Raw genomic sequence first — 21,610 nt, 5'->3', positions numbered from 1 at the left:
TCTCTCCTGAGTATAACTCATTGCTTAAGATACTGACCCCAACCATTCTCGCACATAGTTGCTCATCTCCACAAGCTGCAGTTTCTCTCATTGGCAGTTGTGGGTCCTCTCTGCCAATGTCCATTCTTAAGTTCAAAGAAATACCCAAGAGGCTCTGCAAGTGTCCACTTTCCTGCACATTATGAAGTGGCACAAAGACTCTACAACTGTTGACTCAGCAGGATGAAACAGTTTACTGAAGAAACAGATAATGGAACTGTACACTTTTGTCTTGGCTTCTAAGGAGGAGTCTTAATTTCAAGTGGAAGCTTAAAATTACTTTTATGTACCAAGATGCTTGTGCAACTGTTTGCTGTTTGGCACATCTTTGAAGATTCTGCATTGGATTAAATGTACAGGAAAAGCCAGGTTATCCAGCACTTGGACAACCAGCAATTCCCTTATCTGACACTGCGGCCCATGGGGCCACTTGGAGAGTGGCTGCCCTGCTGGCCATGGCAGGGGACTGGGTGCCCTGCCAGCAGCAGCGTGGCTGGTGCTCAAGTAATCAGATGATTTGATCCTGTTCTCTGGGGATGCCAGATAATCAAGGTTATTCCTAGGAAGGAACAATCAGTTTCACACATACAGAATGGGAAGTGAGTGTCTAGGAAGGAGTATGGCAGAAAGGGATCTAGAGGTTATAGTGAATCACAAGTTAAATGAGTTGGTGTGATGCTGTTGCTAAAAAAAAAAGCAAACATGACCCTGGGATGCATTAAGAGGTGTGTTGTGGACAAGACATGAGAAGTCATTCTTCCGCTGTACTCTGCGCTGGTTAGGCCTCAGCTGAAGTATTGTGTCCAGTTCTGGGCACTGCATTTCAAGAAAGATGCGGAGAAATTGGAAAGGGTCCAGAAAAGAACAACAAGAACGATCAAAGGCTGAAGAACATGACCTATGAAGAAAGGCTGAAAGAATTGGGCTTGTTTAGTTTGGAAAAAAGAAGATTAAGGGGGGACATGATAGCAGTTTTCAGGTATCTAAAAGGGTGTCATAAAGCAGAGGGAGGGAGACTGTTCTTCCTTGCCTCTGAGGATAGAACAAGAAGCTATGGGCTTACAACTGCAGCAAGGGAGGTTTAGGTTGGACATTAAGAACAAGTTCCTAACTGTCAGGGTGGTCAAACACTGGAATAAATTGCCTTCAGAGATTGTGGAATCTCCCTCTTTGGAGATATTTAAGAACAGGTTAGATAAATGTCTGTCAGAGATGGTCTAGACAGTACTTGGTGCTGCCATGAGGGCAGGGGACTGGACTTGACCACTCAAGATCCCTTCCAGTCATAGCATTCTATGATTCTAAGGTTGTACTAGATCACAAAAACTATAATACCTCTATTAGTGATCAGCTCTTGGTGAACATCTTTTTGTTTAAGGTTGCTGTGGCAGAGCATTTTAAGATCTGAAGGAATCTAACTTAGCTAGCTTACATCCTTTTATTATAGCTTTTAAAAATTGCTATAAACCATCAAATTGATCTAATTTAGAGAGAATGAACCGCTAAGTACCTTAGAGGAGAGAAATGCCAGTTAGGCACAGGCTATAAACCATGCTTATACGTCACGTCTATACACAACATTCACAGTTTTGAGTTTAGGCCCTGTCTGTCTAAGAAGTCACAATGGTTGCGTTTCATAACTGTTTTCTGAAAGTCATTTCATTTGGTACAAACCACAGTTAGTTTACTAGAGTAAGCAAAATTGACATAAGCGTCTCAAATAAGGGCCTTCCATATCAATTTTACATGTGAAAAGTCACAAAGCACATTAAGAAGTTATTTGAACTGGAAGAGAGAAGAGGGCTCTTGACTGCATGGAAGTCAGTCACTCACAGAGACATGCAAAACCCCTCTGCATCCCCTGTAATAACACCTTGCTAATCTGAGAGATTTGATTAAATACTGCATAATGTTTTCTCTAAGCAGAGATTAAGTCTGTGGTAATGATCCATGTTTCATTTCTCATTAAAATGACCTGTAAACCCGTCGAACTCTTGATACAACTGCTTTCTAACAACTATTTAGGAAGTTTTAATGGCCGGATGAATTCTATTTTATTGTGCTCTCAGAGAGTATGTCTACACAGCAGCCTTATTTCAAAATAGTGCTGCTACACACAAAACGCACTTTGAAATAGCACAGCTATTTTGAAATACAGCATCTACACACCTAGAGCCTATTTCTAAATACAGCCATTGGATGCACTATGGGCTCTATTCCCTGGCTACATCTACACTAGCCCCTTCCTTTCAGAAGGGACATAGTAATGAGTGAGTTGGGAAGATACTAATGAGGTGATGCCATGAATATGCAGCATCTCACTAGCAAAATGGCAGCCGCACATGATTCGAAGTGCCGCTTTCGAATCATGCGCCATCTGTGTAGATTGAGGCCGTTTGAAAGGAACCCCCAGACTTCAAGAGCCCCTTCTTCCTATTTGATTTTAGGAAGAAGGGGCTTTCAAAGTCCAGGGGGTTCTTTCGAAAGACCTCAGTCTACACAGGTGGCACGTGATTTGAAAACGGCACTTTTGAATCACGTGCGGCCGCCATTATGCTAATGAGACACTGCATATTCATGGCAGTGCCTCATCAGCATCTTCCCAACTAGCTCATTACCATGCCCCTTCCGAAAGGAAGGGGCTAGTGTAGATGTAGCCCCTGTCTTAATAGCCCCATTCTGAAATAGCTATTTCAAAATAAGTGCTACTCCTCGTGCAATGAGGTTTATCCATCTCAAAATAAGCCAACCATTATTTTGAAAATATTTCAAAATAGTGGTTGGGTTGTGTAGATGCTAGGAGAGTTATTTCAAAATAATAGCTGTTATTTTGTTGTGCAGACCTACCCAGAGCGATACTAGCCTTAAAATACATACAGTACATGGGTCTTGATTAGAACCCTTCAAAATCTCTGCTCTTTTAGGTCTTGTTCTGAAGAATGACTTGCACCATCTGAAATTCAAACAGCATGGAGTCAAGCATCTATTTCACCATCATAAAGACAGACAAAACATTAGTTTCCCTGCATGATATAACCAAGCCCACATTCCACCTTACCCCAAAAACGAGCCACCTGTTGGCCGACAGAGAAATGGGATATGTTTGCAGATTTTAGGCCTGGCCAAAAATTAGGATTTAGGAATACTGTGGATGAAGAACAAAAAAAGTAGTCTAGACAGTTAATGTTAAACCACTGAAGATACCTAACAACAAACCCTGAGAGTGGTTGCTGGGGATCTGGGGGAAAAAAAAAAAATGGTAAAACCAACAGTCTCTTCCAAACCCAGAACAGCACCTAAAGGAAAAAAAAAAGAATTAGTGAGGGGTGGTACCTCTCTGTACAACTCTTAGTCGGATTTCTCCTGGCTTCACAACTATGTCAGGTGGATTCTTGACATCGCAGAAGTAAGTACCGTTGTCCCGGAACTGCACATTTGCTATGCTGACAGATGCATCTTTCTTGTTAAGGTCTCCAGCCCAACTGATTCTGTTCTTAAATTGTGTGTCCTTCCCAGGGTATGCTCTCCCTTGAGAGTAATGGAAGAACTGCAACAAGGAAGAGAGCATATAGAAACATCCGAAGCCTATGCTTCTTCTTCACTATTATAGCATCTCCAGATCTGCTGGGTCCTTTCCAATACCTCCACATTCAGAGTTAAGTGGCAGGAATTCCTCCAGAGGCCTGCAATATCTAGCTTTACAGATTGCATGCAGTCACTCCATTGATCACGCATTCACGTAGATATCTTTGGGAAGGGAGTTACACCCAATGTGATTTTTGCTGGTGTGTGATGGTGAAGGGGTTTCCTTTCCAAAATTTTTAAGACAGTTAATTTAAGATGGAAGATTTTGTTAGCGTAATATTAAGTCTGAATATTTAAATATAGAAGACTTAATTCAAAGATGTTCAAACTAACATTAAAATAGGGTTTAAATACAAACATGTACAAAGTATCTAAAAACTGATTTAAGCTCACACATGCATTTTCAGAACCCAGAGACTGACTAAACTCAAACCTCTGAAAACCAGTTAAATAGAACAGTACCTCTGCAATTCAGCCTTTGCTCTGTGCCCTGCAGCGAACAAACAATGCTCTCTATAACACAAGCGCCCAGGAGGGATTAAAATGTCATCCAACTGATTAGCCGAGCACCCACAGCCAGCAGCATGTGTTTCTCCTGGTGCTGAATAGTGGCATATGGTTTTGTGGACTTAAAATTTATTCCACACAGATGGAAAAAAATAAAGGGAACACTGAACAATAGGCACTGGAAATGGGTCTGGAAAACTGGTACTATTAGCAGACATGAAGGATTACAAAAAAGGCATCATTAAATTGTGCTGCTTTAAGATCTGATTGTTCATTAATCTGCCAGCACTCCAGCTGTATTAACTGTGTTAGGTGTAGTTAAGCAAGCCAAAGAGGTGTATTATCTAGGATCAAGCATCCCCATTTCAGCACTTAGTTCTGTAGTTTGTGTCAGCAGCAGTGCACAGTGGTCTTGCCATAGAGACTTAGAACTCTAGCAATATGTACGATTACGATCTCCAAGGCCTAGTTAAGGCACCCTATCAGGAAAAGATACTCAGAGCAAGGGGTGGTAGCTAAGTGTGGCATAGTTTGTGAAGAATCAGCATGTCTTGTAGGCTATGCTTGTTCTACCATAGCAAAGAAGACATCCAGGCTTCTCTTGCTGTGATCGTGTGTTCTATAGCATGTTAGGCCCAGTACAGGGTTAGTCTGTGCATTCAGGCATCGTTTAAGGAGGCTAGAGCTAGAATTAAGGCTTCTATCTCTTCATTTTTTGGTTTTCAGAAGTTTAAAGTTAGCCACTCCTCACATTCTAGAACGGTACAAGACAGTGGGCAACTTTAAACAGCATTACTAAAGGTTGGGGCCTTTTTTGGCAAAAAGAGATTTCAACATGCCTATCTAAAATAGCTCAGCATTCTCTCTCCACTGCTTCTGACCCTTAGCAAGATTATCAGGCCACAAAATGCACTAGCTGTATGCATGTCACTCCACTGCCCCTTCACTACCTCACCTTTGGAGATACTGTACTCCATGTTCTTAGGGATATATGGTATGATTAGAGCATGCTTGTGATGCATTATGTGCAAGATGGCTCATGTAAGAGGTCATTAGAAAAGTTACGACTTGCTGAATATGATGAACTTATTTGTATGCATGTATCATTTATGTATCTGAAATTATGAGTATTGACCATCCTTCAAATGTAGTTACACTTGGGTGATGCCTACTAGTCAAGATGCTTTCAGTCTATATAGTTGGTTGGGAAGGGCCTATTCAAGGTAATAAGAGATAAGTTTCTGTTAAGTCCTAATGTCTCATCTGTTGAGCTTTCCTGAGAATGTTCCAAACAGTCTAAGTAATGGCTGCTAGTGATTCTAGAAGGATATGTGACCAGGCTACATGACTCTGGACTCCATTTTGGCATGGCCACTCTTTTCTGGAAACAAAAGGTTCCCACCATATGCTAGCGCCATAAAAGGCAGGGGTGAACAACTTTAGCTGTTCAACTCCCCACTGTCATTGTAATAAATCCCCCCTGCCTCCCCACAGGTAGTAGCTAGATCTGCCTGCTACTACAGTGGAGGTTAAGTTGACCTAACTGTCACACAGTGACATTTTTCAGATCATCTAGCACAGTATTTAGGTCAAACAAACATTTCAATGTAGACCAAGCCGAAGGGTATGTATCCACTGCTAGTGGGAACAAGCCCCCTAGCCAAGACTCACTCACACTACCAGGACTCAAGCTAGTGTGCTAGAAATAGCTTCATGGATATTATGGCTCACCTTCTCACATCCACCTGACCCTTTAGGATTGAGTTCAAGTAGCTCGCCCAAGTTTCCTTCAGAATCATGATATCCACAAAGCTAACCTTAGCATGCCAGCTCATTTCCCACTAGCACAGGTCTACCAGGGCTGGGAGGTTCATTCCCAGATGCAGTATACACACACCTTAACCCTTCAGTAGCAGATATTACCAGGTCCCTTTTGGCACCTAGGTACATAGCAGCAAGAAAAGAGCCAATGTTCTACAAAGCATGACATCCTGTGTTTAAGCCTTTGAAGATATTTTAAGACAAGCTAAACACAAAAGCTTATATGAGGGTTGGGTGCAGCAGCAGAAACGTGACATGGGACTTGCTCTACAACTATAGCTCAAAAAACAGCCTTGACCACAAAGAGTTCTTTCTTGAACATACCCAATATTTTCCCCTCCAAGCCATGCCCCAAACAGCCGGATCAACCCAAACAAAAGGCTCTTACTGATATTGGGGTTGTTGCTCCCTCTGATTGGAAGCTCCAGGAGATGGAAGCTGCACTGCTGATCACATCTGGAGATGAAAACGTGCATGTAAGTCTTGCCTCTGTCCCATTTGCTACAAAGAGCTCCTCTGGTGTCTTTATCTCAACTGCTGATACTCCCACTGTTTGGAGGGTGGGAAAGAAGAAAAGGAAAAATTAAGAGTCAAAAGCTGTCTATAAGGATGAACAACACACAAGCAACATGTCATGAAATAGCACCACCTCCAGAACTACATCCCTGTGTCTACACGTGCCCCTTCCTTTTGAAAGGGGCATGTTAATGAGTGGGTTCGAAAGATGCTAATGAGGCACTGCAATGAATATGCAGTGCCTCATTAGCATAATGGTGGCCGTGGCGATTCGAAAGTGCGGCTTTTCAAATCGCGCGCCGCCCACGGAGACGGGACCTTCCAAAAGGACCCCCCCACCAGTTTTCAAAAGCCCTTCTTCCGATCTGTGATCTGTGATCGGAAGAAGGGCTTTCGAAAACTCGGGGGGGTCCTTCTGGAAGGTCCCGTCTCCGCGGGCAGTGTGCGATTTGAAAAGCCGCACTTTCGAATCACCATGGCCACCGTTATGCTAATGAGGCACTGCATATTCATTGCAGTGCCTCATTAGCATCTTTCGAACCCGCTCATTAACGTGCCCCTTTCAAAAGGAAGGGGCACTTGTAGACCCAGCCCATGAGAAAACCAGCCAGGCAGCAGCATTATTCCTATGGTAATGTGCTGTACAGATATTGCATCAGGTTTATAGCACGGACTCATTGGCTTCACCTTGCTTCCCCATCCTGGTGGTGTTTGCTACAGGGTGTTTTGTGCCAACAGATGCTTCCTGATATCAAACTCCCTCATACTTATTGTTTCAACTTCCCCCGGCAGTCTTTGAAAGGTTAAACTTGAGAAATATTTTGGACCTGCTGCTAATCTATTTCCTGTTTGGTTCATATCATTCCCTTTCTCCACCACACTTAATTTCTACTGGAATTGGAACAGAACACCCAGTTCAACTCCATTCAAAATAAAGCGGGGGGAGAATCTAACTGGCTAAATGTACTACCTGATTTTCTAAGACATATAATGTTACCATTTCCTTGTTCACTTCAGCAGGAGTCCTAATTAAATTATCAACAAAATACACATGAATAGTTTGACTTACAACATTATCAAAGGTTTCAACTCCTATAGCACCTCAAGTGGAGGATCTGTTTACCAAGATTTCTCATTACTGAGCCAGTGACAGATGTGCTCAGTCTGTCATACAGACTGGAATCTGTCACCCATTCTTCCTCCTCACTTCCCAAGGAGTAAGCTTTGGAGAGGCAACAGCAACTCTTAGATCAGAGTTTAACCTGCAAGAGAGCTAGATCACCCTCACACGGCAGGCCTGGGAAACAGTTTATAAATGTCAGTAATACAAAAGACGAAGATTAAACTGAGGCAGCCTCCAGATATTTCCCTATAATGCTGATGAGATCTGGTTTAAGAACGGATAGCCAGCAATCTGGGAAGGCAAGTCTGCTGCAAGTATTCAGAGTGAAAACAAGCCTGAAAGATTTCATATCACTCAGAGTAAGATTATCTTCGGCAGAAGAGTTTGCCTGCACAATGCTCTAGAACAGCTGTTCTCAACCAGATGTCTGCGATTCCCTCGAGGTTATGAGCAGATTTTAGGGGTCTGCCAAGCAGAGCTGGCATTAGATTTGCTGGGTTCTAAGGCAGAAAGCCCCACTGCATGGAATTGAAGCCCAGAGCCCCAAGCCCTACCACCCAGGGCTAAAGTTGAAGTCCAGGGCATGGCACTGCTTTCTTCCCCTGACACCAGCCCAACCTTTTATAACCAATTGTTTTGGCATATGAGGACCATCAAGTTTTTATAGAATGTTTGAGGGAGGGCCTCAGAAAGAAATTAAGAACCTTTGCTCTACAGTTTACGGTCCTACAGAACAAGCTTATTTATGAAACCAGGGAAGGCTTGGTATTACTGACTGCCTTTGAATCGAACCAACCATACAGATCAGAAACAGCGCTCTAAGGCTACGTCTAAACTGCAGGCTTCTGTCAGGAGCCCAGATGTCTCCCAATGACATCCCAGTCATCCTCTTAGAAAAAGGAAGAAGGGATGTCTCAGTGCAGCCAGGGTGGGGGGAGACAGAAGGGTTTCCCTGATATTTGGCCCTGTGTGGATAGGACAAATGCCAGGAAAGCTTCTCCCAACAACCATCTGCAAGAGATAAGCAAATACCTTGTGTAATTTGCCAAACTAGACAGAGGATAAGAGGTGGATTTTCAACAAAAGGTTGGGTCAGAGCTTCCCTTCTCTACTCAATCTCCCTTCCTTGGACCCTACCACCAAATGTTTATTCTGAACACATAAGCAGTTTTCTGGCAATTCAGTGAAGTGAACACAAAGTTGCACTGCTATAAGTAGATTGGTCTGCTAATGAAGTGGAGCTTATAACAGAAAACAATCCATTGTTTTAAGCCCTCAAAACAAGCAAGAAAAACAAACAAGATGCCCTCAATATAAATGTGCAAAGAAAAATCATCACTGAAACACCCCTTGTCTGTACTGGAGACAGAGGATTAACTGTTACCAATTGGAAGGAGTAAGCACCAAACTGTTTGCTCCAAAGAGGCTACTGTTACACACAAAAGTCCCCCACCATGCTTCTAAGGGTTATCTCCCTGTTCAACCCACATTTATTACACAGGAGCTTGACTGAAGACCTGGTGTACACTTGGATATTGTTAACCTTCACTCCTGGAACGGAAGCCAAGTTTCCCAATTAGTCCATATGGGGACTTTGTTCCTCAAACCTAGAGTAAGATTCCCAGTAGGCCACATCACAGAACCATCATAAAATAGATAGTTTATTCTCACTAGTCACACACTCTGATGCTTTGATAGAACTATGTTAAGGCCAGGAGGAGGTAGTACCCTCTGAATTACATGAGCAGCCAGCTGACATTAGATCATATGATACTGCAAAGTAGAAAGTCTCCAAAATTGTAACCTCAACAAAGAACAGATCTTACAGTCTTCACCCCTGCAACAACACAGCTGCATTAATCTCAGGAACAAAGATGGGCCAACATTGAGCCAAGCCTCACTAAATCTATAACCACATCCTCCATTCCCAAGAGACAGAGGACTGAGCTACAAGACTCCATTACTGAACTATCCCTTCCCACCTCTCCCTACAACAGTCAGGAATCATATTGGCCTGAAAAAGCTCAGGGTCACCTCATCTGGTGCCTTTGACACAGTTGCAGTATAAGTCACCTGGTGCTAGTGGTAATAGAAATCATGTCCGTGAAGGCTAACATACAGCGAAGTGTGGAATTCAGTATTAAGAAGGTTATTTGGACAAGAAGAGGGTTTTTTTACAATACTTTCGCTTTCCTGACAGTGGAGGTCCTTAAGTACATGAAACTGACAGTTAAGTGTTCTTACATATCAACTGTCTTCTCATATCTCCGTACCCAGTCAGACAAGATCTACAACTATCTTCAGTAAACACACAGCAGCCCCAGAAACCAGGACATACTTCTAAGACATTTAAGGCTGAAAGGTTAGCATGCCCCTGCAAGTGATATTGATCAAGTTCCCAACTCTTTTGTTTTCCTGCAGTACAGTAACAGCTTTACCATGGAACAGGTTTCAAGAAAGAAACAAGTTGAATAAACCAAAGTAGCACAAATGTAGCACTTTAAAGGCTAACAAAATGATTTATTCAGCGATGAGCTTTCATGGGAGATCTAATGAAGTGGGTCTGTCCCACAAAAGCTCATCGCTGAATAAATCATTTTTTGTTAGCCTTTCAAGTGCCACATTTCTGCTGTTTTGGTTTGTTGGAGTACAGACTAACACAGCTGCTTCTCTGTTACTATTCAAATTGAACATATAGTCTATTTTAAGCAGATTTTGCTTGACCAATACATTTTAAAAGAAAGGAAACTGAAGTTTAGGGCTTGTCTACCTTTGGTATGCCAGTATAAGTTAAGGTGTGAATTTAAATTGATATAACTTGCAATTCCCCATGAGGGCACCCATTCCAGAACTTTCTGGATTAAATGCACCTAAAGGAAGTTAAACAGTTCTGTTGGTTTACCTAGACCAATAACACCTGTCCCAAGACTGTATCAGATCTATACATGGAAGGGGTAAAACGCAAAACAAGAAATGCACAAAGATAAAGAACTTGGAATGCTGCCAACAGTAGAACTTCACACTGGTATCTGGCATTCCTTTGGGCCAGTGTCTCCCAAACTTAAATCATTCACGCACCGCTTTCAGGGCTCTGGTCTTATGGGTGCACTCCCTCCCCCAGTGCCGTCCCAGTGCTTATCTCCAGATTTTTAGTCATTTATTTTCTGCTGCGTACCCCCTGCAATCCTTTTGTGTACCACACTTTGGGAAACACTGCCTTAGGCTATGCTCTACCAAACAGGCTGATTTCTAAGCCACACACACTCCAATGATATTATGCTCACTTGCAGGCAGAATAATATGCCACAGCTCCCCCATAATCCTAGTCCACAAGCAATTCTAAGTATTTCAGGGAAACTAGATATTCTTGAAATCTTACTGTTATTTTGTTTCCACTGCAAGAAACAGAAGGCCAGTAAACCGTGTTAGGTCCCAAATCCTATCCGTGTATCTAACTATTCAGATTGGTATTTAGTCCAAATTCACCCTCCCTTAAGGAACAGCACCTAAAAAAATAGGTTAAAAATGAAAAAGGATGCATCTCTTCCCCAACTTCCCTTCTCCATAAGAAAACAGTAAGCTGAACAGGTTACCATTTTACCCCAATTGTGGTCCGACAGGGCCTTATTCAGTTTCTTGACCTTTGCCTAAATACAGAAGCTAGCAGCTGAGGTTGCCAGACAGAGCTACAAGCACAGTTTTTCCAGACAGCACCCACAACTCCAACCATTCAGTGATGTGCTTCTCAAATACGAACACTACAGGGCTCTTCTTGTGGCCACATCCTCCATGTACATGCACACAGGCCATGCAGCAGCTAGAGCAAAACATCATTCAAGTCTTGTGATTGGCTTGACTCCTGGCCCTGACCAAAAGCAGCAACAAGCAACTTTAAAACCCCCACATGCCCCAAAACAAGCCGGCAGAGCCAAAAACTGTGCTTAAAATAAGCCAAAATTCTGCTTTTCACAAGCAGACTTGGAATTTGCAGGAAAATAAGCAATGCCCCTTCTCCTCTCCCTGTGCTCCTAGATGCATAACCTTGGTGCGGGTTACTGGGGCTTCCAGCAGGGGTAGTCTCGTTCCCCTCTCTGGAATCACCTGGGTCACAACCCGCTTCCCTCTAATTTTATGGGCAGAATAAATTTTGTTATGTACACCAAGGCACATGGGATGTGCACCACCTGTAGAAACACATGCTGCCAATCAGATAGGCAGCACCTGAATCTCTCCTGGGCAGCAACCCAAGTGCTTGGCCTAAAGGGCACACTGGTCACAACATGGGAAGGGCAGGCAGCTGGAGAGTTGCTCACCTACCCACATGTGGTGGGGGACCTCCAGCTTTGGGCTTCAGCCTGTAAGTAATGGGGTGCCAGGCCCTGGTTGCATGGCTTCAGGCTCCAGCCTTCTGCTGCCTTCTCCAATCCTCCCCACAGGGCTTAATTTGTCCCCCAACTTGCTGACACTAAGTCTGCTATGGAAAGTGATACCTGTAACCTTCATCATATTTTTCCACAGCAGACTTGCTATCTCTAAATAAGAGAGAGAGGTAGCCATGTTAGTCTGTACTCCAACAAACCAAAGCAGAAGAAATGTAGCACTTTAGAGACTACCCAAATTATTTATTTGGTGATAAGCTTTGGTGGGACATACCCACTTCTTCAGGTCTGTCCCATGGAAGTTCATCACGGAATAAATCATTTTGTTAATCTTTAAAGTGCTACATTTCTGCTGCTTTGGTTATCTCTACATCAGTTACTATGATTTGGACATGCATGCATGCAAGCAAAGATATTTGTTTTTCTTTCAACTAATTAAGTATTTTAGATAAGTGTGCCAGCAGCCCTCAGCAATAGTTCGTGGCTGCACTCTGAGGTCATCAAAGAATTTGTCCTGCATACCCCAGTGTCTACAGCAGGACGTTTGAAAAGCACAAAATTATGTTTAAACTCTTTTCTACGCAAGAAAATCGACCAGAATAGCTATTGCAGAATAATTTTTTCCTCAGTTGTTGTAATCAACCTAAGTTAACTAAAAGCAGAACCACCTTTTGAATCACAACCCAACATTCTGGAAATAGCTGGCATAGACACATCTAAGGAGGAAGTTGAAATATCACATACAAAACTCCAAACTGCGTGTAGCATTACATAAGAAAAGAGAACTACCAGTAAAATTAAAGGAACTTGAAAATCTTTTCTGGCAATATAATTATGAAGAAGCAGCTACCACTATGAGCAGTAGGGATGTTAATGTTTAACTGGTAAGCTTCATCCTAAACGGATGAGGCTTACCAGCTGCAGTTAGCCAGTAGGAGCTGAAGCAGCCTCCCGTCTCCCGCCGGTCACCTGCTGCAGGTAGGGGGTTCCTGCAACACAACAGGGCTGTCAAGCTGGAGTAGCCCCACTCACAGCAGCCATGAAGGTTTGTGGGTGGCTCAAGTGGGGCAGGTTGCCCGGCGGGGCCACAGGAGCAGCCTGGGGACACTGCGGACGAGGGCTGCTCCTGAGTTTTATCAATTCTACCTAACATCTAAAATGCTGCCTTACCTATACAATGGGGCACACAGCAGAACTCATCTAAGCTCTCAATGACAGTCATAACTACAATAAAACTTTTCTCTGACCTGACAAAATGCTCTTGCCTCACTCGGGCAGTAGCGACGACAGGCCTGCGGCAGAAGTGGGAGCATGGCAGGGAGCAGCAGTAGGAGTGGGAGTAAAAGCATGGGCGGGAGTGGGGGAGGGAGCAGGGTCCCGGGGTCGTGAACATCTCCCCAGGGTCAGAGTCCCTCGGGTGCAGCACCTCTCAGCCGGGGGCCAAGAGGGCAAAGAGGGGAGCGGGGTCCTTGCCAACACTGGGCACGGGTGGTTCGAAGGAAGCCACGGCATCGGCCGAGGCAGAGACGGTTGCCTGACTTTCTGTGGGTAGGAACAGCAGGCTTTCCCCCTTCATGGTGGTGATGGGGGGCCCCATGGGCCCGCTGCTCAGCTTCATCGGCAGCCAGGTCAGAAGGCAAGGTCAGGATCTCCCCCAGCCTGAGGGTGGGGGCAGCGGAACAGAGCTACCACCCAGACCTAGGCCCGCCAGTACCAGGTTCTCCTCTCCCTGCGTGAGCAGGGTCAGACCCTGGGCCTCGATCTCCTCAAAGATGGAGCCCAAATAATGCCCCCAGGCTCCTCCCTGCCAGCCCCACGGGTGACAATCACCTCAGCAGTCGTGACGGGCAGAGATGAGATGGGGGCTTGATCAGCTCCACCTGGAGGCAGAGTCTGGGCCAGTGGAGGTGGGGGCAGGGGAATCCGCATTCCCCCCCGCACTGGCATGTCCACCTTGGGGGTGCCAGCTGTCAGCACTCATGGAGGCCAACGTTGTTTGGGCCAGCTTGCAGAGGAACTCTTCCCCCCCACCCAGCTCCTCCAAGTTGGAGCGCGGGGACCAGGCCCGCAAGCTATGGGTCTTTCCCCCCAGATGAGCACCCAGCCCTCCATGGGGGAGGTGGAGGGCTGTTCAGTCAGATCAGAGCACAGAGGTGGCAAGCCTGGGAGGCAAGGTGGTTGTGGTGGGGAATCTCTCCCCCACACCCGGCCCTCCCTCTCTCCCAGAAGTGACCATGCAATCCTCTCCTCTGCCCATCCACCAGGAGAGCTACCCCTGATTCCTGGGCAGGGGTGGCAGCAACGGGACAGGTGTCGCCGCAGCAGCCAGGACCACTGAGCTGCCAGTGGCAGCATCACTGGTGCCCTCTCAAGCCACAGGGCCAGGGGGAGGGCAGTCACCTCATTCGGCTGAGCCAGGGGGCAGTCCCTCCAGATGTGCCCCAGCACCCGAAGCACTGGCGCTACCCATGGACTAGTCCACCCTGTAGGTGGCTCCTTGGAAGGGCAACAGAAAGAATCCTTCCAAAGCCACTCCGTCACACGCTGCCAGCGGCAGCACTTGTCTCTGTACCTGCCGGCGGCAGGAAAAAGATGTGGCGGAGGGCGTGATCCTTGTAGCCCAGCGGGAGGGGGCTGATGGTGGAAACGGGCCTGCCCAGGGTGGAGAGGGCAGGCAGGAAGGCAGGACTAAGGTCAGTATCACCCACACACCCGGGTCTTCTGGGGCACATAGACACCCCCTACTGCCACCCCCTCCTGGGCAGCGGCCTGTGAGGCAAGGAAGAATACTACCTTCCCAGACATTCTGGAGGCTGCCACCGCAGCTGCAGAGCCCACCACCCTCACCAATGCCCACACACAGATTTCGATGCAGGGCGAGGTAGGGACCAGGGGGCCATATCTCCTGGACAAGGTCGGGCAGGGCCCACGGCCGCTTGAGGGGGAACTGGAGGCGGTGGTCGAGCAGATGTTGCTGTGGCTTTCGGGGGGGTGGGGAGGAGCAGCTACCTGGGCGTAAGCACAGGTGGTGGCAGGTGACACGGGGCAGAGCTGGCGCAAGGGGCAGCAAGGGGAGAAGGGGCCACAGTCGGGGTTGTTGCAGCTGCAGGAGACTCGGGCCATCTGCCTGGGCCCTTACCGTTCTTCCCCCAACCATTTATGCTGGCCAGCGCGGTGGGGAAAGGCATCAGCCATGGCAGCAGCAGCAGCGCCTGGGGCCAAGAGGGCTGCCGCAGGGGTTTCTGGGGGCAGAGGTTTAAGGGCATTTGTGGGGTTGGGAACCAGTGTAGGGACAGAGGCACCTGTCCATGCAGCAGGTGAAGGGGGGCAGCAGTATATGAGTGGCAGAGGGGTGTCAGCCACTCCTGCCTTTGGGACAGCGAGCAGAGGAGTGTGTGGAGCAGGCTCACCACTCCTCCCTGCAAGGGGCTGGGAGTGGAGAGGGGGAGGGAGGAAACTGCACCTTCCTGAAGGAGGAAGGGTGGGGCAAGGGGGCAGTGGTATTGGGGGTGGTGCCAGCCACTCCTCCCTGCAAAATGGGGAGAGCAAACAGGTGGGAGGGGACCCTCTCCACTGGTCTCTGCCTAACAGCTTACAGAAGAGGAGGGCGCCAAGGGGAGGGACAGGGCTCAGGGCAGAAGGGGAGGGGAACCATTTCCTCCTGAGGGGAGGGAGGACATCCGAGAAGGGGGCAACCACTGCCCCCTGCTAGGTTAGAAGCAAGAGGGGGGCAACAGCTCTCCCCGCGAGGCTGGTGGTGGAGGGTGCTGGTGAGGTAAGGGAAACAGGGAAACTCGAACTGATGGGGGGGGGAGGGGCAGCTCCTCCGACTGCACTGGGGCAGGGGGTCAATTATGAATCAAGAGGGTGCAATGAGGGGCTGACAAAGGGGAGGGAGGGGATACAGGGGGCTGTGGAGTGGGGTAGGGGCTGGGAAGCAGGAACAGGCTGAGCAGGGTCAGGGCAGGGGAACTAATTTAAGAGAGAGAAGGGGAGGGGTGGCCAGGTGCAGGGCAGCAAAAGCAAACTCAGGGTGGGTGGAGCCAGCAGGAGCAAGCTTTGGGACTAGGGTGGGGGTAGGCAAGAAGCAAACAAACTTGGAGACTACGGTAGGGAAAAAGACAGGGTAAAGCTGCTGCAGGAGCCCCCAACCAAATGCACCTGAGGCAGGGGGGGCAAGTCCAGGGAGAAAAAGGGAGTGTATACCCATAAGCACTCGTGGATAGTCCATCACTCACTGCTGCTTAACTCAGTCCCAAGTGAGAAGGATGTGGTGGTCAGCCCCACTAAGGGGTGAAGAGGTAATCCAGATGGTAAGTCAATGGGGTGCTGGAGGCGTCATTGGGGTGGTGGTGCTGTTGGTGAAAGGATGGGCAGGGCACAGCTGGGCTGGGGGGAGGACTCCCTGCCTCTCCCCTGGCCCCCCTCAGCAGGTAAAGTTCCTACCACCACCACCACAGAAATGGACAAGCAAAGCCACTGACCCCCTCCACAGGCCAGGGATGAGGTCCTCTTCAGCCCCTCAGTGGGAGGAGCAGATCGTGAAGGTAGCAGCAGTGGAAAAGGAGCGGCAGCTGGCCAGAGGGACGATGCCGATGCTGGTGGCAGCATTCGTGGTGTTGGCATCCCTTGTCCTGTCTCTTCCTCCAAGGTTGGTGGGGAGGGCAGCTGGCAAGCCTGCCCCACTTTGTAGCAGCCACAGACAGTAGTGCTGCGGCAGGTGAGCAGCAGTCTAGCCAGGCAGGCAGCCAGGTGAGGGGTGGTCTCCTTCTCAGGGGAGAGGGATAGTTCACTGGTTTGAGCATTGGCCTTCTAAACCCCAAGTTGCAAGCTCAATCCTTGAGGAGGCCACTTAGGGAACTGAGGCAAATTGATTTAAAAAAAGGGGTGGTACTTTCTCCTGCCAAGAGGGCAGGAGACTGGACTTGACCTTCTGAGGTCCCTTCCAGCTGTCTCTCTCCATTTTTAACCCCACGTTCTTCTCTGGGACAGCAGCAGGAGAAGCACACCCACCTGTAGCAGGGCAGAGGTGCCACTCACTGACCTGGAGGTGGAGGAACCAGCCATTTTGGATTGAGCCTGGCCCCTCCCAGTCACCTAACCAGAAGTCAAAAGGCAGGACCAGGACTATAGAAGCACAGCCTGAGTCCTCATTTGAGGCCCAGTGGATGGCTCTGTGCTCCCAGCCTGCGAGGCTGAGGACCTGCTGAGAGTGGCAGACTGGATTGGACCCGTGGGACCCCAGCCAATTCCTGAATCTCAGGAAGCCCCAGAAGACCCACCTGACCCCCGAAGAGCAGCCATAACCTCACCCCAGCCTCCAACCCAAGTGAAGCTGAGGCAGCAGGACTTGCAAGCTGCAGAGGCCTGGATTGGACTACCGGGACCCTGCCAGTCTTAGAACCCCTGAGAGCACAACTAGATGCTCAGGTATGTGCTGAGGGTATGAATGGAAGTGGCCCAGGGAATAGTGAGGACCGTTAAAGGTCTGTGGGTCAGCGTGTTGTGGTCTGGATTCCCTGCTGACCCCTGCAGCAGACAGCTCTGCTGTGACCAGGGCCCTGGGCCAGGACCTGATGGAGTGGGTAGGCCTACGTCCCGCCCCCCCCCACAAACACATTCTTCCAAAGTTGGCAAAGTGCCTGCACTCTCGCCAGCAAGGAGACAATCTGACATTGTTTGTTGGCTGCCCCGCCCTGGGCCAGGGCCCAGGCTCTGTAACTGGGAATAGGACCGCAGACTTAAGTTAATTTCCCCAGTGCCCACCTGAAGCAAGGCTGGGCTTCTGAAGTGTTGCCTCTCAGTCAACTGACGCAAGGTGGGAATAAAAGAACTATGGACTTGGGGATTTGCCATGGTATCCATGGCAGTGGGGCAGAGTGGCCTCCCACTGAGCTGGAGGGGGAAGAACCCCTCTGGGAAGCCAGCCCAGCTACAGGCATCCACTGATATCCAGAGATGGCAAAAAAGTTCACAGAAATCTCTCTTCTGTAACTGAATTCTCAGCTGGCCCTCCAATGAGTGACCCCTTCCGTAACTGTATCCAATCCCTGAAAATACAGGGACCCTGAAAAGCTTGAACAAGAGTTCTGAAGGGTGCTGAACATCAACCACACCATCCAGGGCTCCTTTACCTGCACATCTACTAATACAATAAACCATCATTTGCCAGCAATGCCCCACTGCAATTTACATTGGCCAAACTGGACAGTCTCTATGTAAAAGGATAAACGGACATAAATCAGACATCAGGAATGGCAAGATACACAAACCTGTAGAACACTTCAATCTTCCTAGACACTCAGTAACAGATTTAAAAAGTAGCAGTCCTACAACAACAAACAACAAAAATCAAATGGAGAGAGAAATCTGAGCTGCAATTCATTTGCAAGTTTGACTCCATCAACCAAGGATTAAACAGAAACTGGGAGTGGCTGGCCCCTTACAAAAGCAGTTTCTTTGCTATGGAAGTTCACACCTTAGAATCAGACAATTGGTCACATCCCCCAGCAGATCTGGCTTGTTTTTTCTCCTCTTGATGTACACTACTGATAATGGGCCATTTCCACCCTGACTGAACAGACCTTGCCAGCTCTGGCCCTCCCTTTTACTGGGACCCCACTTCTTAAATATTCCTTTGAAACCTCCTCTTCTCACTCAGGCATCTGATGAAGTGGGTCTTTGCCCATGGAAGCTTATGCTCCAAAATATCTGTTAGTCTAGAAGGTGCTACAGGACTTCTTGTTGTGCTGAAGGGAAAGTCTTTGGCTTTCCAGCGCACCACAAGGCTTCTGGGCAATGACTGTGTTCTCAACTGGCTATCTACTGACTGTCCCTGCTCCAGTGATTACATCTGACCCCTGAAAATAACACAGGGACCCTGACTGTATTCTCAGTTAGAAGAATGAGGCTAGAAAAGTCTAGGAAGAGAGCTTTGTCCTCCCCCTTCACTACACAAACGTTGCTAACACAGGGGATGGTGGTGAAATCTCTCACACTGAATTTATAAGAGAAACAGCAATCTCAATTGGCCTCCCCCATGTGTTTCTGAGGTAGTCAAAGCATGAAGACAAACGCTAGCAAAAAGATTTTATACCAAATCAAACCACCATGTGTCCCCAATGGACAGCAAGCCCCCAAAAATATTTTTGGGGGCCCCTGTGGTCTGCACTGCAGAGCTGGTTGAAATGTTGAAGTAGCCCCCTCCTTACTATCCTAGCTGCCGGGGAAGACTCCCCCCACCCCCCGGTGGTAGCAAACCCCACTAGTCCCTTGCTAGGGGCATGCGGGGGGCAGAAGTTGAATTAGTCCCCGTAAATATCTTTATGGCTGGGAGACACTTCCCCCACATGCTGGCTGCAAGCCCCCAAATATCTTAGTCGCCCTTGGTGCCGTAGCCAGCAGCACCAAATGGCAGGCACGTCCTTTTGTTGAGTCGGGGACTACCTACGTGATGTGGCTGAATGCGGGAAAGGGGTGGGTATGGGGAGTTCGTGCACAAATGTAAATAGCTGAGAAGAAGTTTTGCAGCCTCTTATGTAAGCACGACCCCTGAGGTTTGGCAGGGCAGCGGCTGGCACCAGGCAGCACAGAAAAAGCAACAAGTGTGAAGACAGAACCACGAACTCAGTGCTGGGGCTATCTGAACTGGGTAAACGTGCTCACAGCACCAATAGTAAAGAATGGAAGACATTTCTCATCAGTTTCTCATACAAAGATGACGGCACAGCCATAGGCTTCCAGATTTAAAAATTCATGGTCTTCCTAACTCCTGCACACCTGGAGAGCAGAGGCCAAAGCGGAGCACTGTGGGTTACATACGGGGCATGTCTGGAGGCTAACAAATCTGATGTTAAGACATGGCTCTTCCACACTGGCCTTTACTCAAACTTTTGAATTCAAGCTTGACACTATACCCATCAGGTACCATTGATATTGTAATAGACATTAGTGCTCCCCAAAAATCAAGCTAATAGTATTTACAGTGAAGACAGTCACATGGTAATATCGAGCTAACTGCCTTAAATTTGAATTTCTCTGTGTAGACAACCACAGCCTGTAACAGAGAAATTTCCCTTTTGAGGCAGTGAGTATTTTGATTGTGTTCAGTGCCTAATGCAGTGGGTCCTTGTCTAAGACTAGAGCTCAAGGCACTATGATAACACAAAGTGACTTGTCACAGCATGTGTAAAAAACTTGGTGAAATAAGTTTAAAGTGAAAGTCAAAAGACTGAATTAAATATAATAAGGTAATTAAATAAAGTAAGATAAAAGGACAAGTAAAGGCCTAGAAGTGAGGTGCAGAGGGGATGTCCCAAGGTTGGCTTAGGTCACAGATTAAGTCTTGCTGGCAGTTACAGGTTTAAGTAACAATGTAGTAAGTAGTACAAAATTCTGCAGGGGCCAGTGATCTCTACCAACCACTGAAGCTTTTTGTCTTCATGAGGAATAAAGCAGTTCTTAACAGCTCAAATCCAGAATGCACCTTCCAGTCCAACTCTAGCAAAGACAATGCAGGTTTGTGTTGTCACAAGATTGGATCTCCTCCAGTTTTGATTCAATTTGCTAATTTGTGTGAAAACTGAGGGAAATCAAGCCTCTTGAAAGTGGAATGCAAGTGTAGACATAGCCTGAGAGAAATCCATGAGGTGGGTCCAGATAATTAAGTAAAACAAAACAATTCCATAGAAGGCAGTCCTTAAACACAAAAGGGAATTGTTGGGCCTTTACCCCCTACCATGACTGACTGAGGAAACACAAATATCAGAGAGGTGGCCGTGTTAGTCCGTAGCTTCAAGAACAACAAGAAGTCTTGTGGCACCTTATAGACTGACAGATATTTTGGAACATAAGCTTTTGTGGGCAAAGACCCGCTTCATCAGATGCATGGGTGGCGGGGGGTTTCAGAGGGGTATTTAAAGAGTGGGGTCCCAGAAAAAGGGAGGGTGAGAGCTGACAAGGTCTGTTCACCAGGTGGAAATGGCCCATTATCATCAATAGTAGGTATCAAAAGAAGAAAAAACAAGTCAGATCAGACGGGGATGTGAGCCAACATCAGAGTCTAATAGGAAGATCTAAACACTACGGCAGTACAGCAAAGGAAAAGTTACCATTTTCCATGGCTTATATAAACCAAAAAATTTGTTCCTCTTTTATTCAAGACTGTGTGAGTTGACAAACCCAACCAGTTGCGTATATCTATAATTACAATGCAGTCAGTTCTTTTCCTGTGGACTACACTCCCTATACGCCAAGATTAAGCAACAATATTAAATTGATACTTTTTTTTAAAACTGTTCATATGTCAAAGAATGGCATCACGGCACCCAGAAGCACGGTAATATACCCAACTCGGCACAGCTTCAGGCATTTTACAAGTGTCCTGAATTCCCACCTTTATGTTTACGCTGCTTAGACAACAGTTACCGGAAAGGTCCCTTGTTCTAAGAAACCTCTTGCTCTGTTCTGCTTCAGTGCCCAATCTTTGCCCCTTTGAGATCTCAAGAACTAAAGGGACCCAGGAACTGAAACAAGTTTGCAACAGATGGAGCACATGCTGCATCCACCCTCATTCTCAATGCAGGAGGGAAGTCTGAAGATTAATGCTACAGTAACAAAATATTTGATCAAGATGAATTAC

At 47.1% G+C, this 21,610-nt stretch overlaps 1 protein-coding gene across 3 annotated transcripts in view; it reads right to left on the bottom strand.

The window, feature by feature from the left end:
• MPZL1 (myelin protein zero like 1) overlaps positions 1-21,610 on the bottom strand; it is a 49,204-nt gene that overhangs the window by 20,007 nt on the left and 7,587 nt on the right. For all 3 annotated transcript variants that reach the window (XR_012646072.1, XM_074998223.1, XM_074998232.1), the window contains exons 2-3: positions 6,341-6,501; positions 3,373-3,586 (exon numbers count right to left, since the gene is read on the bottom strand). Coding sequence is in view for 2 of the 3 variants with exons in the window: in XM_074998223.1 (XP_074854324.1) it covers positions 3,373-3,586; positions 6,341-6,501 (375 nt within the window). In the remaining variant the exon portion in view is untranslated. The remainder of the gene's footprint in view (positions 1-3,372; positions 3,587-6,340; positions 6,502-21,610) is intronic.

The sequence above is a fragment of the Carettochelys insculpta genome, chromosome 1, assembly GCF_033958435.1.
Source record: "Carettochelys insculpta isolate YL-2023 chromosome 1, ASM3395843v1, whole genome shotgun sequence".
NCBI classification, from domain to species: Eukaryota; Metazoa; Chordata; order Testudines; family Carettochelyidae; genus Carettochelys; species Carettochelys insculpta.
This window is presented reverse-complemented; position numbering and strand designations above follow the sequence as displayed.